Genomic DNA, 16,852 nt, shown 5'->3' with positions numbered 1-16,852 from the left:
TAGTAAAATAATCCTATAGAGAAGAAAGAAGTTATTAGTGCTGAGATGCTCTTAACAGTATTATTTATTATAGTGAAAAAAATGCAAGCAACCTAAATGTCCCAAAATCAAGGTCAAGCTAAAGTAAATATGGTGTGATCATATAATGATCTATGACATCACCACTAGAAAATATAGTCTTTCATTTGTCTGTAGGTTGAATCTAAAAACTGAGAACCAATAAATGCTTTTAGTAATAAAACTGCTTATAAAGCAGGTGAAACTAATGACAAATCATTATAATACGAAGTGAAAATAGCAAGATATGAAATTATCTATGACTTTCAAAAAATAACCCTAAACAGTGGGTAGGGGATTCTGGGTGGAGAAGAACATGAAATACTCCAAAATATTAATAGTGGTTGTCTTGAGATGATGAGTCTATGGGTGATTTTTTCACTTGATAAATTTTTAAATCTTTCATTAGCATGTATTACTTTACCATTTTGAAAATGTTTAAAAGTACCAAAAAAGCGGGGTTCAGGTTAGTAGTTGGCTTTTTTTTTTTTTTTTTTTTTTTGGTTTTGGGTCTCATAATGTGGCCCAGGCTGGAGTGTAGTAGTGCAATCATAACTCACTGTAAACTCCAACTTCTGGGCTCAAGCAATCTTCCCACCTCAGCCTCTTGAGCAGCTGAGACTACAGACGTGTGTTACCCCCAGTTAATGTTTTTAATTTTTTTTGTAGAGACAGGGTCTCACTATGTTGCTCAGGCTGGGCTCAAACTCCTGACTTCAAGCAATCCTCCTGCTTTAGCCTCCTAAATTTGCTGGGATTATAGGATTGAGCCACCACACCTGGCCAGGTCAGTTATTCTTGCTGAGACCTATTAGGGAGAGTGAATCTTAGAATGTGGGTCTTAACCCATGACTATGCAACAGACCCAACATGGCTGAACTACTAGAAGGCAAACGCCCAACCATGGCTGACACTGGGCCCCCTAAGCTGACCCACTGGGTCCTCTGACCATACTGAGGGCAATTGCCTCAAGGATGCTGAAGAGGCCAATCAGTAACAACTACTGTGAGGGTCCACTGAGAACTCTGTAGGACAGGTACTATGCTCACATGCATGATATACAGTAACATATTTAACCATGACAGGAGCCCAGTTAAAGAAGTACTCTTCTTAGATGCAGTGCTTTTTCAAGTTCACATAACTAGCAAGTTGCAGGATCAAGATGCCACAAGATGTGCTCCACTGGGGCCTCTGTGCCTTAACCACTTTGCTAAAACTTCTCTGGCAACAGGCCCCATGTCAGAGGCGTGGCCAGGTCCTGGTGTTGTGGCCTGTGCTGACAAAATCACCAACATCCTGGAGCCAGTTCATCTGGACAACCACAGCTAGCACTGGGAGGGCTCCACTTCCTCATCTCTTTGAAAACATGCCTGCATGTGCACACACATGCAGAAGTTCCAGCCACTCAACTGTTTAGTTATAGCTTTTTTAAATGATTTTTTTTTTTTTTCCAGAGACAGGGTCACCCAGGCTGGAGTTCAGTGGTGCAATCATTGCTCCCTGCAGCCTCGGCTTCCTGGACTCAAGTGATTCTTCCACCTCAGCCTCCCGAATAACTGGGACTACACAGGCACACACCACAACACCCAGCTAGTTTTTTTATCTTTTAGAAACACGGTCTTGCTATGTTGCCCAGGCTGGTCTCAAACTCCTGGCCTCAAGCAATCCTCCTGCCTTGGCCTCTCAAACTGCTGGGCATGAGGAACATTAATGATCAATGCCCCTATGCCCCTTTTGGTGTTTCTACATCTTTAAACTAGAACCAGTGACACCTATACCATAGGGTTGTCCTTCAATGCAACTGAGATTAATTATGTGAGACAAACCCTCCAGGGCTTCGGCAAGGAGAGGGGTATCCAGTGAGGAAAGAGGCTTTTAGGTGGAGCGCAGTGCCGGGAGCAAGCAGGCTCTCGGGCTCACCTCTTGACATCCTCCTTTGCCCCTGAGATCTGCTGGCCACCACTGCTCCCCGATCTGGGCAGTGTGGATTCTGCAAAGGAAAGAAAAGAAAAGGCCTGTCAGTGGCACCCCAGGGTCCATGAAGGCACAGAGGTCACCCAGAGAGGAAGGACCCCCATGAATGAATGTGCCCCTGGGAAGGCAGCACTACAGATGAGCCCCCACAAAGGAGTGTTCGCAGGGGCATTCAAGGAACACCCTTGATTCAAGCTGTCTGGAAAGCCAGATGATCCAAGCCACCTCTTATCCTGAAGGGGTCTCTGCACCAGGATGCCCACAACACTGGGTGCAGTGTTCCAAACCCATCCCTACCCTCCTGACAATTATTTGGAATCCAGGTCATCTCCTAAGCACAGGCCAGGAGTGGCTGCACGAAGTCATTGCTTTGCTTCATGAGGACAACCTCCCAGGTAGAGGTTTTGGCATAGGGAAGGGAAGGGGTGGGGGCTCTTTAAATCTTGTTTCCCTTAGTACCCACCTGAGTCTGCACAATCCCCAGTGTGGCAAATGCCACATATTAAACCTAGTTCTACTTAACCCCTATCGCCCCTAGTATTATTGGGCTCTTTCTGTTGTTACAGTAGGTCCCTTTTGATCATCACGGATTTGGGGATTTCTGAGCAAATCTAATTCACTCTCCCCACCACTTGCTGATACTGAAGGTTTTGTTACTACGCCGTCCCCAGCCTTCACCCTTCCAAAGCTCTCTGTCAGCCAAAGCTCACCACCTTTCTTGGCCTTCTCTGATGTCCCACACCTCCCTCCACCACAGGGTTCTATGCACCAGCAGCCAGAACCACACAGAACATAGCGTAAGAACCAGGCTGTGGGAGATGCTCAATAAAGGTGTGCGACTCCAACTCCAGACCCATCAGGGACACCTCAGGGGGCACTTCTGAAAGTGTCAGCTGTGACTCACACTTTCAAACCACCTCTCATGGGAGGAGAGCACTTCTCATGCTCCTCAGCAACACACCAGGTTCTCAACTGAGGTGAATGCAGGAGGCTGCTGTGGGGTTTCATCTCCACACCAGTGCTCCCCACGCTTACTTATTTGCCTGAAGAGTTTTACTGAGGTTTAATGCCTGGTATTGTTGTTTTTTATATAATTTTCCATTTTTTAACTACAAAAATAACAGGCCTGCCGATGTAGGGCATGTGGCACTCATCCTCACTGCCCCTTCTGTGTGCCCCTGCCCGATCCCCGCTCCCTGAGAGTGCACAGTGTTGAATATCCGTTTCTTCCAGTATTAGTGACATGGAGATCTTGTCATGAGCATGGCCACCTGTGCACATTTCCTACTGAGCTGTCTTTCTTAAAGATCTTTAAGAACTCGCTACATATTAAGATTACTATGACTCTGTCCAATGTTATATTTTCTCTAACTTATCCATTCCTGTTACTTCTTTTCTAAACTGTCTAATTTCTTATATTCACATTTCCTATTTTTTTAATTTAAGGTTTCTTCATTTAATATGATGTGCAGAAAATCTATCTTTTATTGTACTTTTATGGCTTCAAGCCATACATTTCAATCTTTTATTTCCTCTGACATTTTTGGGGGGTATGGTATGAGAAGAATTTTAACTTCTTTTTCTAACTTCGTTCCATTACTAAAATAAAGCAAAAACTGGTTTTAAAAGTACAAAATATCTTAAAATTAGTTAACTTCAAGACAGTCATTTTGACTCTTCAACATTCAGAAACAAAACTCACATCTATCATTTAAACAGCAAAGTATTTTGTTATAACTAACTCCAAGTGACAAAGAACTACTATTCTTGCTTTCCAAACTGCCAAAACTTACCAAACTGAAGCAAATGCTTATTTCTTCTAAAGCTGAAACTGATGTGTAGTATTATATATTATGGCAATTTTCACTTTTATCATCACTTTCTCCCTCTTTCGAGTTAATCCAGTTTGTTAAAGTGCATTGGGTCAAGTTAGACCCCTCTCAAGCCCTTCTCATCAGTTAGAGCCACGTAGGGAGTAAGTGAGCCCTATTGGCAAAGGAGAAGGGCTTCTTGGGGGGTTTTCGGGAATCTTACACATCCCCTTCAGTGGTAGATATTCAGAAAGATCTTGGGGTGGGTCCAAATCCAGGTGCTCACTGGCTCCCAGGCAGACAACACAGGGGTGGAGGTGTCGGGACACCTGGCAGGCATCCCCTTGAAGATGAAGCCAGAGTTCTCTGGCCACCATGGGGAGGTCTCCATGGCCTGGCTCCCGAGTGCCACTCCAACATCTCCCCCTCCCTTGTACCTTGTATTCCAGAGACAGCAATGCTTCTAGGCCCCTGAGCAGGCTGGGATACACCCTGCCTCCGGACCTCCGCTCCCGCTGTCTGCCCACCCGCAGTGCCCACCCACCACCATTCCTCCTGACTTTCACAGTCCCTCCTCTCCTGGGACAGATTCCAGTGTTGCATCACAACACGACATCTGGGCTGACATCTGGCTGACATCAGGGCTGACATCTGGCTCTATAACCAGAGCCAGCTGTGCCATGAGAGAGGGTCCCTGCCCACCTATCACTGTGTCCTGGCACAGGGCACAGGACCTGGTTCTGGGTGGCCTTCAGTAAACACTAAGTGGGCAGGATACAGCTCTCATCTTCTAAACTCTTACAACCCAACAGGGAAGATAAGTAGAAAAGGCAACTGTAACGCGAGACCAGGCCCGAGACGAACAATCTAGTGCGTGGTTCTCCATGTAAACAGTCGGTCCTTCCATGGTGGCATGGTGCCTCCAGCCAATCTTTTTTTTTTTTAATCGGGTTACTGAGTCTGGTAGACAGACCCAAGTTCTCAAAAACAAGTATGTTTTGAGCAGTTGCTCCAAGGACTTTATTTTGTAATATTCTAACATTTGTATGCCTTACAAATTTTTTTCTTAAAATTTTATTTCCTCGTGTTTGCTACAAGTTGTTAATTGGGGAAAGCACAAATTTCTTCATCTGCAACAGGTACAATAGAGTAGGGAACAAACCAGCTTTCAGCTTGGCTTGAGCACCAGCTTCACAGTCAGCCAGGAAGAGGAACTCCTAGGTCCTAGAAGCCCAGAGGAACCATTCCAAGGGCCAAGACAGGAGCTCTCAACCTGAGGCTCAGGTGAGGGCTGCTGTGGCAGGCGCCTAAGTCACTGACGGAATTCTCCCACATTTGGTCCCATTCACGTGAATCCACATCATTCTTTGATTTGGGAGTTAGGCTAGAGTGGCTGAAGCTGCATCATGGCTATGCTGCCTCTGAGGGCCCTTAAAGGCAACTTCTTTCCTGAGCTGTCAACTCAGGTCCTTCTGCCTCAATTCCCACATGGAGAAAGTGACACAGAGGGAAGGTGGTCTGTCCCGAATCCTGGCAGCTCTGACGACAGCGCCTGTCACTCCCAGAAAGCCATGCTCTTCCGGAAAGCCCTTACCAGACAGAACTGCTTAACGTCATCCCAAAGCCAACCTGAGCTCCATGCGCCGTCGGGTGGGCTCGGGTGAGCACCCATCACTCCTTTCACTGTCTCTCCACACTCCACAGAACTGTCACAACCCCCATACCTTTGTGAGGGGCTCTCAAGTTGCCATCTTGAAGGCCCAAGGTAGAAGGTGCAGGAGCAGGGGGTGGAGAGCTGGGCTCCTTCATACGGTTCACCACGTTTTCAGATAGCTAAGGAAGCAGAAAGGAGGGACAAGAAAAAGTTATGTCACAGAAGTGTCTGGAAGCAAAGCCTCCTCTTTATTCAGGTCCCAGAATTAACTGAATGCGCTGCTTCCTCAAGACCAACTCCAACAAAGCAATTCTACTAAAACTCCTCTCGTGGTGGCCCAGTGCCTACCAGGTCCACGCCGAGCCCATCTGGACTCCTAAGCCTACCAATGTACGCCCCCTGCTGGCTTTGCAGCTTCACCCCCACCACTCCCCTCCACACACCCAGTCCTCAGGGGAACCTGATGTATCACTTTTCTCACCTCCTCTGAATTCAGGCATGCTCTTCCCTCTGAACCACCTCCCGCCACCTCCCTCTCTGGGACATCTCCACCTGTCCAAATCATATCCTTTCTTTGGAGGTATCTCAATGTCCCCTTCTCCAGGGAAGGCTGCCCCTCAACAGCATCCAAATGAAGCACAAGTACCTCTGTCCATCGCATTTCTCTTTATTCCACTTTGCAGATAACACATTTTTTTTTTTTTTACAAGTTGAAGGTTTGTGGCAAGCCTGCATCAGGCAAGTCTACTGGTGCTGTCTTTCCAACAGCATGTACTTTGTGTCTCTGTGTCATGTTTTGATAATTCTCACGATACTTGAAGCTTTTTCATTGTTACTGTATTTGTTATGGTGATCTGTGATCAGTGATGTTTCATGTTATTCCTGTAATTGTTTTGGGACACTGAGAACATTGTCCATGTAAGATGGCGAACTTAACCAATAAATGCTGTTGTGTTCTGACTGCTCCAGCGACCAGCCATTCCCCCACCCTCATCTCTCTCCCTCTCCTTGGGCCTCCCTATCCCCTGAGACACAACAAAATTAGGCCAATTAATAATCCTGCAATGGCCTCTAAGTGTTCAAATGAAAGGAAGAGTCACATATCTCTCACTTTAAATCAAAAGCTACAAATGATTAAGCTTAGTGAGGAAGATATGTCGAAAGCTAAGACAGGCCGAGAGCTAGGCCTGTTGCACCTAACAGTTAGCCAAGTTGTGAATGCAAAGGAAAAGTTGTTGAAAGAAGTTACACATGCTACTCCTGTGAACATATGAATGGTAAGAAAGTGAAACGGACTCACTGCTGACATGGAGAAAGTTTTAGTGGTCTAGATAGAAGATCAAACCAGCCACAGTACTCCCTTAAGCAAAAGCTTAATTGAGCCTAAGGCTCTATCTCTTTTCAATTCAGTCAAGACAGAGGTGAGGAAGGTGTAGAAGAAAAGACTGAAGTGAGCTGAGGTTAGTTCACAAGACTTAAGTAAAGACGGCGTCTCCATAACATAAAAGTGCAAGGTGAAGCAGCAAGTGCTAATGGAGAAGCTGCAGCAAGTTATGCAGAAGATCTAGGTAAGATCATTGATGAAGGTGGCGATACTAAACAGAACAGTCTTTTACTGGGAAAAGATGCCATCTAAGACTTTCATAGCTAGAGAGGAGAAATCAATGCCTGGCTTCAAACCTTCAAAGGACAGGCTGACTCTCTTTTTAGGGGCTAATGCAGCTGGTGACTTTAAATGGAAGCCAACGCTCATTTAGCATTCTGAAAACTCTAGGGCCTTTAAGAATGACACTCAACCTACTCTGCCAGTGCTCTAGAAATGGAACAACAGAGTCTAGATGACAGAACATCTGTTCACAACATGCTTTACTGAATACTTTAAGCCCACTGTTGAGACCTACTGCTCAGGAAAAAAGAATCCATTCAAAATATTACTGTTCATTGACAATGCACCTCGTCACCCAAAAGCTCTGATGGAGATGTACAAGATGAATGTTGTTTTCATGCCTCCTAACACAGCATCCATTCTGCAGCCCATGAATCAAGGAGTAATTATGACTTTCAAGTCTTATTATTTAAGAAATTCATTTCATAAGCTTAGAGCTGCCATAGATAGTGACTCCTCTGATGGACCTGGGAAAAGTAAATTGAGAACTCTGAGGAAAGAACTCACCATTCTGATGCCATTAAGAACATTCATGATTCATGGGAAGAGGTCAAAAAATCAATATTAATAGGAGTTTAAAAGAAGTAGATTCCAACCCTCACGGATGACTCTGAGGGGTTCAAGACTTCAATGGAGAAGTCACTGCAGATGTTGTGGAAACAGCAAGAAAAGTAGAATTAGAAGTGGAGCCTGAGGATGTGACTGAATTGCCGCAATCCCATGATCAAATTTGAACAGATGAGGAGTTGCTTGTTATGGATGAGGAAAGAAAGTGGTTTCTTGAGATGGAATCTGCTCCTGGTGAAGATGCTGCAAACACTGTTGAAATGACAACAAAGGATTTAGAATAGGATCACAAACTTAGTTGACAGAGTCGAGCAGCAGGGTTTTAGAGAACTGACTCCAGTTGTGAAAGGAGTTCCACTGTGGGTTAAATGCTATCAAATAGCATCGTATGCTACAGAGGAATCCTTTGTGAGAGGAAGAGCTGATCGACATGGCAAACTCATTGTTGTCTTATTGTGTAAAACCTCCACAGTCAACCCCACCTTCGGCAACCACCATACAGATCAGTCAGCAGCCATCAACACGTAGGCAAGACCCCCCACTAGCAAAAAGATTATGACTCGCTAAAGGCTCGGATGATCATTAGCATATTTTGCCAATAAAGTATTTCTAGTTAAGGTATATACACTTTTTAGGCATAATGTTAGTCTACACTTGAGACTACAGTATAGTGTAAACGCAACTCTTACATACAACTAGGAAACCAAAAAGTTCATGATTTGCTTTATTTTGACATCCGCTGTACTGTGGTATCTGGAGCCATGCCTGCACCACCTCTGAGGTGTGCCAGTACCACCTCTTCCCTTCCTCTGAGCCCCCCAACAACACACATGTGCTTCTCAGAGAAGTACTTACACCTCCCGCCTGCCTCTCCCGCCTGCCTATCCTGATGGTTTTTAAATACCTTGAGGGCTAAGCCTGCATCTCACTTATCTCTGTACACCTCCAGGGCCACACATACAGTAGATAATCAAAATACTGCTTGACTAATTTCACCTCAGTTCCCCTAATGAAGACTGGATAACCAAAACTCTCATTCATTTTAGAGGATGTGAAATAGGCCTAAGGGTGTCATAAAACAGTTTACTAAAACGAAACAGCAAGCTGGGGATCAATCCAGGATAAAAATCCTTAAGCATTCACTTTAGTAAATATTTATTAAGTGCCTAATATGTGCAAGGCATCATAAAGCACAGCTGAGGGAAAGACATTAAAAATTACTGTAAGACAAAAGACATGATCAGCAACTCCACTTCCAGAATATCTCATTGAGAAAAGTACTCCCCCATGTACACAGAGGCATGTGGAAGGACACTCACTGTGACACTGGAGGAAATAGGGAAAAAAGAAAAGGAAACCACATAAACATCCAACAATAGAGAACTGATTGAGGAAATCCTGGCGTATACACCCTATGGAATTTTATGGACTCATTAAGAAAGAACAAGGTAGAATACATATACACTGTCATGGAAGACACATGAGATACACTGCTGATTGTTTAAAAAGTCGTCGAATTTTTTGTACATCTCAATTTTGTAAAAAATAATGCAGACATACAAATATAAATGTTGCTGAATTTGAATATATGCGTATCCACATACGCATTTCCACAAGTGTGAATTGCATTTGGATTTCACATGCATGCACGTAAGACACATATACAGATCTGCTCTGGGAGAAATCTACAAAACTGCTTAGCAAAGTACTCAGAGGATGAGGTCCTGCAAGTGGGGACAGGAGCAACTGCGGCAGGATTTTCACTTTTGGTACTTTTGTGTCTTAATTTTTTACCATGAACATTTCCTTAGTAACCAAAGATTGTAATAATAATAATAATAACAAAGTCCCTGTAGTATTTAAGATATATACAAATCAAATAGCTAGTTAATGACATATGACAAGAGAAGACCAAACGTATCAATGGAAGGGAATAAGGAGTCCATAAAGAAACCTTTACCTCTTGGTCAATTGATTTCAACAAGGGTGCCAAGACAGTTCAGTGGGGAAAGAGCAGTCTCTTCAACCAATGATGCTGGGATAATTGGATATCCCTTGCAAAATAATATAGTTGCACACCTACCTTACACCATATACAAAAATTAATACAAAACAGATCTGAGACCTAAACGTTAAGAGCTAAAACTATAAAACTCTTATTAGAAAACAGAGGGCTATGGGAAGCGGAGCTTGCAGTGAGCTGAGATCCGGCCACTGCACTCCAGCCTGGGCGACAGAAAAAAAAAAAAAAGAAAAGAAACCAGAGGGCTAAATTATTATGACCTTTGCTTTGGCAATACATTCTTAGAGGTGACACCAAAAGCATGAGCAATGAAATAAATAAATAACTGGACTTTTTCAAAATTTTAAAGTTTTAAGTACCAAATGACACCATAGGGCAACTGAAAAGACAACCCACAGAATGGGAGAAAATATTTACAAATCACATACCTGATAAGGAACTTTTATCTAAAATATATAAACACCGCCCAGAATTGAATAATAAAATGAAAAATAATCCTATTTAAAAATAGGCAAAGGATCTACATAGAAATTTTTCCAAAGAAGATATACAAATGGTCAATAAGCACATGAAAAGATGCTCAACATCATTAGTCTCTAGAGAAACATGGGTTTAAACCACAGTAAGGCACCACATCACACCCACGAGGATGGCTATAATTAAAAGATCAACTTGTAAGGGTCAGCCATAGTGGCTCACGTCTGTAATCCTAGCACTGTGGAGGGCCGAGGTAAGAGGATCACTTGAGACCAGGAGTTTGAGACCAGCCTGGGCAACACAGTGAGGCCCTTTCTCTAAAAAAAGTTTTTTTTTAAATTAGCCAGGTGTGGTGCCATGTGCCTGCAGTCGTAGCTTCTTGGGAGGCTGAGGCAAAAGGATCGCTTGAGCCTAGGAAGTCATGGTTACAGCAAGCTATGACTGCACCACTGCACTCCAGCCTGGACAACAGGTGAGGCTCTGTCTCTAAATAAATAAATAAATTTTTAAAGTCAAATTATAATAAGTATTTGCGAGGATGTGGAGAGTTACCACTTGATATTACAATTCCACTCCTCACTATATACTAAAGACAAATGAAAACATGTATTCACATCAGCACTATCTGTAACAGCCAAAAAACAGAAAGGACCCAAATGTTCATCAACCAACAAATGGATAAGTAAAATGAAGTATATCTATACAATAGAGTATTATTCAGCCATAAAAGGGAATGAACTACTGACACATTACAACATGGAGGAACCTTGAAAGCAGTCAGACCCAAAAGGCCACACTGTGTGGCGTATTATAGGATACGTCCACAACAGGCAAATCTCTAGACACAAAAGTAGATTCGTGACTGCCTTGGGCTTGGGGAAATGCAGGGACAGGGGTGGGGGCTGATAGCTACAGGGTAAGTAGGATTTGGTGGGGAGGGTGGGAGGTGGGCGTGATGAAAATGTTCTAAAAATGATTGTGGCAATGATCACACATACCTGTGAATACACTAAAAACTATGAAATCACATGCTTTAAATGGGTGAATTGTACAGCACGTGAATCACATCTCAATAGAGCTGTTACAAATAAAAAGTGAGAGAACATCAAAATCAAAGAGAAGCAGCCCGGACAGGAAGTCACTGAGAACAGCACAAGGGCCAGAACATTCCAGTGGCCAGAAGCAGCCAAGAGAGGGATGGGTTCCCTAGGGCAGGAGCTGACTTAGACACAGGAGAAGTGGCGGTGTCTGCGGAAGACAAAAGTCTCACAGCCTACGGCAGGGCACTGGGGAAGAGGCACAGACAGAAAGAGACTGTGCGCCTGGCACCATAGGTTCACTTTGGAAGGCGTGGGGTGGAAGGACTTGGATGAAGCCGGCACAGAAAGAAGTTTGGAAGTCAGGCAGAGGGAGAGGTCCAACCATCCCGAGGAGATGCTGAAAGTTTGTGAGCAAGGAAACATTATGGCCTGCATAGGAGGTGGGATGAAAAGCTCGTCTGGTGGCTGCCCTGACTGCGGGGAATGAACGAGAGCACAGAGTTGAAGAAAAGGAGCTTTGAGCTCAAGTTCATGGAATAACTTGCGTGAGAATAACAAAAAAGGGCGGGAAATTAAGAAAATTATTCTAAGAAGGCAGCAGATCCGTTTGATTGTAGGTAAATACAAAAATCCCACATTGTAGGGCCAGGCACGGTGGCTCACGCCTGTAATCCTAGCACTTTGAGAGGCCAAGGCGGGCGGATCACGAGGTTGGGAGATTGAGACCTTTCCTGGCTAACACGGTGAAACCCGTCTCTACTAAAAATACAAAAAATTAGCCGGGCATGGTGGCGGGCGCCTGTAGTCCCAGCTACACGGGAGGCTGAGGCAGGAGAATGGTATGAACCCGGGAGGCGGAGCTTGCAGTGAGCTGAGCTCGCACCACTGAACTCCAGCCTGGGTGACAGTGTGAGGCTCTGTCCCAAAAAAAAAAAAAAAAAAGAAAAAGAAAAGAAAAAAAATTCCCCCTTTGTAAAGGGGAGAAACCTTCCCTTCCCAAGTTTGCTCATTTGTTCCTTTTTTGCAGCTGTAGCAACTAAGACCCTGAATGAGTCAGTGTATGGGAGAATGAGGAGAAACATCTAAAGCCCCAAGTTCCCAGTAAGCACTCAGCCACATGCTGAGGGTAGAAACAGGACACCAGGCTGGGTGCAAGGTGACAGCAGTAGCAACATGGAACATCCTTCTCTGTAGGTGGGGACACAGAGCCAGCACTCAAGAGGGAACACTTCAGGGAACTTCCTGAAGCCAGCACTTCAAGGAACACAGGCTGAATGAAAAGATCTGGGCATCCGAATGGTGGCTGAAACTGGCTAAGAGCTCATTTTTAAATTTTCAGGAAACATGTGCTGGTTGACTTCATGACAGTAGTCTGAAATTGGCCACGGTGGTATATCCACCATAGAAACTGGCCAATGCTACAAACCAGGCCCTTTGAGGGAGATGAAGGGCAGAGCCAGTTAGAAATTTACCAGCACACGACTAGACAGCACCCCCCATCTCAGAGTGGACCATGTGGAATGCACCAGGTGCCTGAGGGACTGAAAACTCCTGCTGGGTGTCCTGAGGGAGGTCAGCACTGAGGAATGAACCTCAGGGATCCTGGGATCTATGCAGGTGAGGACGAGGCAACCATGACACGTGTGATCTACATGACAATGGCAGTCACAGCTGACGATGTCCTAATCCACACCACGGAAAAGGGCTGTGTGACTGGGAAGACCAGGCCCTGCCATGCAAAAGACTCTTGGCTGGGCGTAGTGGCTCACGCCTCTAATCCCAGCACTTTGGGAGGCCGAGGCAGGTGGATCACATGAAGTCAGGAGTTCAAGACCAGCCTGTTCCACATGGTGAAACCCACATCTCTACTAAAAATACAAAAATTAGCCGGGCGTGGTGGTGGGCGCCTGTAATCCCAGCTACTCAGGAGGCTGAGGCAGGAGATTCATTTGACCCTGGAAGGTGGAGGTTGCAGTAAGCTGAGATCACACCATTGCACTCCAGTCTGGACAATAACAGTGAAACTCTGTCTCAAAAAACAATAATAATAATAAGACTCTGATAGTGCAGCCCAGGCAAGGAGCAGAGGAAGCACCCTGTCCACAGGCAAACAGACAAGGGCACCACAGCCATGGCCCACTCTCCCTCTTTATGAGGCACTTACTGTGATGGCAATGCACTAGAAGCAGTGAGCAAGAGCACTGAAAGGGAGTGACACAGCCCCTGAGTTTCTGGAGCTCACATTCAGATGGCAGGTGAGAGACGATACACAGTAAATACACTGTTTCCCATGTCCTCCCTCACCTAAGCCAGGACACCAGCAACTGTAAACCTTACCATTATTTTACACGGCCTGATGAAAGACAAAAACTCTAGTGGAACTAACATTCCTCCTATCATACACAACATCCCCACTTCAGAAATGCTTAAACATATGCTGAAGAACCAACAAGGTGCACTAGTGATTGGTGCTATCTATGAAAGTAGAAACGACTATCATAAAGTGATGGCAGCATGCAGGGCAGGGGCGCAGGGAAGCCGCACGCACCGGGGAAGGCTACTTAGCCATGACATTCCTGTTAAGACGCCCACCCAGGGATGAGGTGCTCAACCACACGTACATCCTGAAACCTAGTTCCAGCAGAGGGGAGAAGTGCAGTCTCTAAGAAGGACTGAGTCTGGCATGTCCAAGGGCCCCACAGAAGGCCAGCAGGCCAGAGGACAGTGAATGAAAAGAAGGGACCAGACAATCAGACCAGAGGGGTAGGCAAAGGCCAGACCCTAGTCGACCAGGGTAAGGCATTCACATCTGATCCAAGGGCATGAGGCGGATATGGCGGGGGTTCTGCGCAGGTGAGCGGGGAGCTCAGATTTGCCAGGTGCAACCCCAGGGGGCGGGAATGGAACCACATGGCTCGGTTTGTAAGAGGTTAATGAAAACATTGGCAAGATTCTTGTTGGCATTGAGAGATTTGTAATTTTTTTTATGTTGCCACAAAATACAGCAAGTAATATTTTTAATCAACAAATATACATACACACACAGCAGTCATGTGAGAATAAACACCATCTGGACAGTGCTCCCCGCACCAACAGAACCAGAGGGGAGGCCTCCGGAGCCAGACGGGACTGGGTGCTTGGTGCCACAGCCCACTGGTCACAGTGCCATCAGAGCTGGCCGGGAGGTCCTGTGTGGTCAGTGGACAGAGGGCTAACATAGAGCAGTGCAGGGGAGGAGGAGCTCTGCCTACCCTCCAGCTGCATGTTGCTGCCCCAATTTGTTAGCTTCTCTGAGCTTCACTGTCCCCACCTAGAAAATGGAGCCTCCCTCAAGGCTGGCCTGGCTGTGGCGCAGCTCAGGAACTCAGTGCTTTGCAGTCGGACCATCCCAGGTTTGAATCCCAGCTAAGCTGCATACCAGCTGTGTGACCTTGGCCAGGGAACTTCTTAGCTCGAAGTCAGTTTCCTCATCTGTTAGATGGAAAGAATTAATGGTACAGACTTTACAATGATTTCCAGGATTAAATGAAGCAATCTACAGAAAGCAGTTGGTACAATGCAAACGATATTAGCTATTAAGTGAAAACTGCAGAGTGCTACACAAATATTAATTATAATCCATACCAGGCACATATTGGGTACATAAAAATATATGAGTTCAGCAATAATAACAACAGTTAGCATTTGCCACAGACCATCAGCACTGTTCTAAGTGCTCTCCGTGTAACTTTGCAACCTTGAGTAAGTCTCTTCTCAGCTTGTCCATATTGTACACAAAATTAAATTGCACAGATTCTTTTTAAAGCGCCCTCCAGCTCTGACATCCTGTGGCTCAAACCTGAACCAACCCTCACCCTGGAGTAACAAGGGGACGCCAAGGAGAGGAGCCTCTTCCCTGCCACTACCCTGGCACACTTGGATGGCACCTCCACAAGTCTCTGATGACAAAGTAGAGTCCAGGAAGAGACTCTCTCTCCTCCCCTCTCCAGCCCACAGTCCTTGCCCTACAAGCTCCATGATGGAGGGTGGGAAGGCGTGCAGAGTGGGGAAGGCCCATAGACAGTCTGAGTCAGATGCAAGGCCAGGCCAGGGAGAGGCCCAAGCCTCAATCTAAGCCCCCCCAACCCCCAGCCACACACACACACACCCCCCTCAGCACTTCCACCTTAACAAATGCATTTGTAACCCAGATTCCACTTCCTTCCAAGGAAGAAACCAAAATTTGACCCTAACCAAAATGTTGCCTTCACCCAAAAGCAACTGTGAACTTACAGGCAAGTTCCCAAAGGACTACAGCTTTCTTTCTTTCTTTCTTTCTTTTTTTTTTTTTTTTAGAGATAAGGCCTCCCTATGTTGCCCAGGTGGTCTTGAACTCCTGGGCCCAATGGATCCTCCTGCCTCTGCCTCCTGAGTAGCCAGGACTATAGGTGCATGCCACCATATGGGTTTCTTTATTAAACCATACAGGTCTATGAGTAAGTCACATGGCCACCTCGCGACTAAAAGGTTGTAAGGAGAAAGGTGCCATCTTAAAAATTTCAAGTAGGTATTATCAACAACTGAATGAACAAGGACAGGAGTGAGCAGCGTGCAGCTGACCCAATATAAGGTCATGATATAAGGTCATGAGGATGAGAGTCGTGATTGTAACTGAGTTGTGCCACCTTACTAACGCTACCTACCTACTGATTAACATTCATCCAGCACTCACTGTGCACAGACCATCTCACTAATCCTCACAATGCCACACCCACCTTCTACTTGAGGAAAACAAGGTAGAGAGAGGTTAAAGAACTTGCCCAGCCCATGAAGCTGAAGAACCAAAGCCTGATTGCAGGGAAAGCCGCCTGACCCCGGGCCTGTATGCTTAACTGCTGTGCTGCTCTGCTCTGAGGGCAGCCGGCTGTCCCCTCAACAGCAAGAGCAAGGGGAGATGCACCTGCTAAGCAGCACTCACTGCCTAGAATGGCCCCTAGAAGGGACAAACACCACAGAAGCTAAAGCGATAAAAAGCAGAGGGGCCAAGATTGCTGCAGAAAGGCCAGGGAACCAACTGACTCTCAGCAGGCTCAGCCTCAAAGGGGACTGCATGCATTTCCCCGACTCCCCTGTCTGGAACCAGCCCCCCTATCGACCTCACCCCTGCCAGCACCTCCCCTTACTCTGCTTTGCTTTCCTCGCAGCACTTATGACCACCTGGCACAACAGACCCCAAGCACTTCTTTATCTTCATTCCAACAGCACAGCGGTTCCATGGGCACAGGGATTCCATGATGCTCCTGCTGTATCTTCAGGGCTTAGCACACTGGAGACACTCAAATGTTTGTGAACCACATCAATTAAATATTTATTAGAGGCCCGGGTCCATAACATGGCACTAGCACGATGGAGTACATAAAGATATGACATCCCTGACCCTTCTACTCGAAGAACTCACGGTCAAGCAGGGTGGAACAGACAGACACACAGGGAGAGAAGACAAGCCACTGAGCAGTAGATATGAGCAGCCCTGCTAAGGGCCCAGGAGGTTCAACAATGGAACTCTGAGTTCCAGCTACAAAGGAGAGAAGGGAGATAGCTTGA

At 45.7% G+C, this 16,852-nt stretch overlaps 1 protein-coding gene across 2 annotated transcripts in view; it reads right to left on the bottom strand.

Moving 5' to 3' along the window:
• Positions 1 to 16,852, bottom strand: part of CHCHD6 (coiled-coil-helix-coiled-coil-helix domain containing 6) — a 220,407-nt gene that overhangs the window by 191,759 nt on the left and 11,796 nt on the right. For both annotated transcript variants that reach the window (XM_009200164.3, XM_003894054.4), the window contains exons 2-3: positions 5,567 to 5,675; positions 1,978 to 2,047 (exon numbers count right to left, since the gene is read on the bottom strand). In XM_009200164.3, the coding sequence (XP_009198428.1) occupies positions 1,978 to 2,047; positions 5,567 to 5,675 (179 nt within the window). The remainder of the gene's footprint in view (positions 1 to 1,977; positions 2,048 to 5,566; positions 5,676 to 16,852) is intronic.

Source organism: Papio anubis, chromosome 2 (genome assembly GCF_008728515.1).
Source record: "Papio anubis isolate 15944 chromosome 2, Panubis1.0, whole genome shotgun sequence".
Lineage (NCBI taxonomy): Eukaryota > Metazoa > Chordata > Mammalia > Primates > Cercopithecidae > Papio > Papio anubis.
This window is presented reverse-complemented; position numbering and strand designations above follow the sequence as displayed.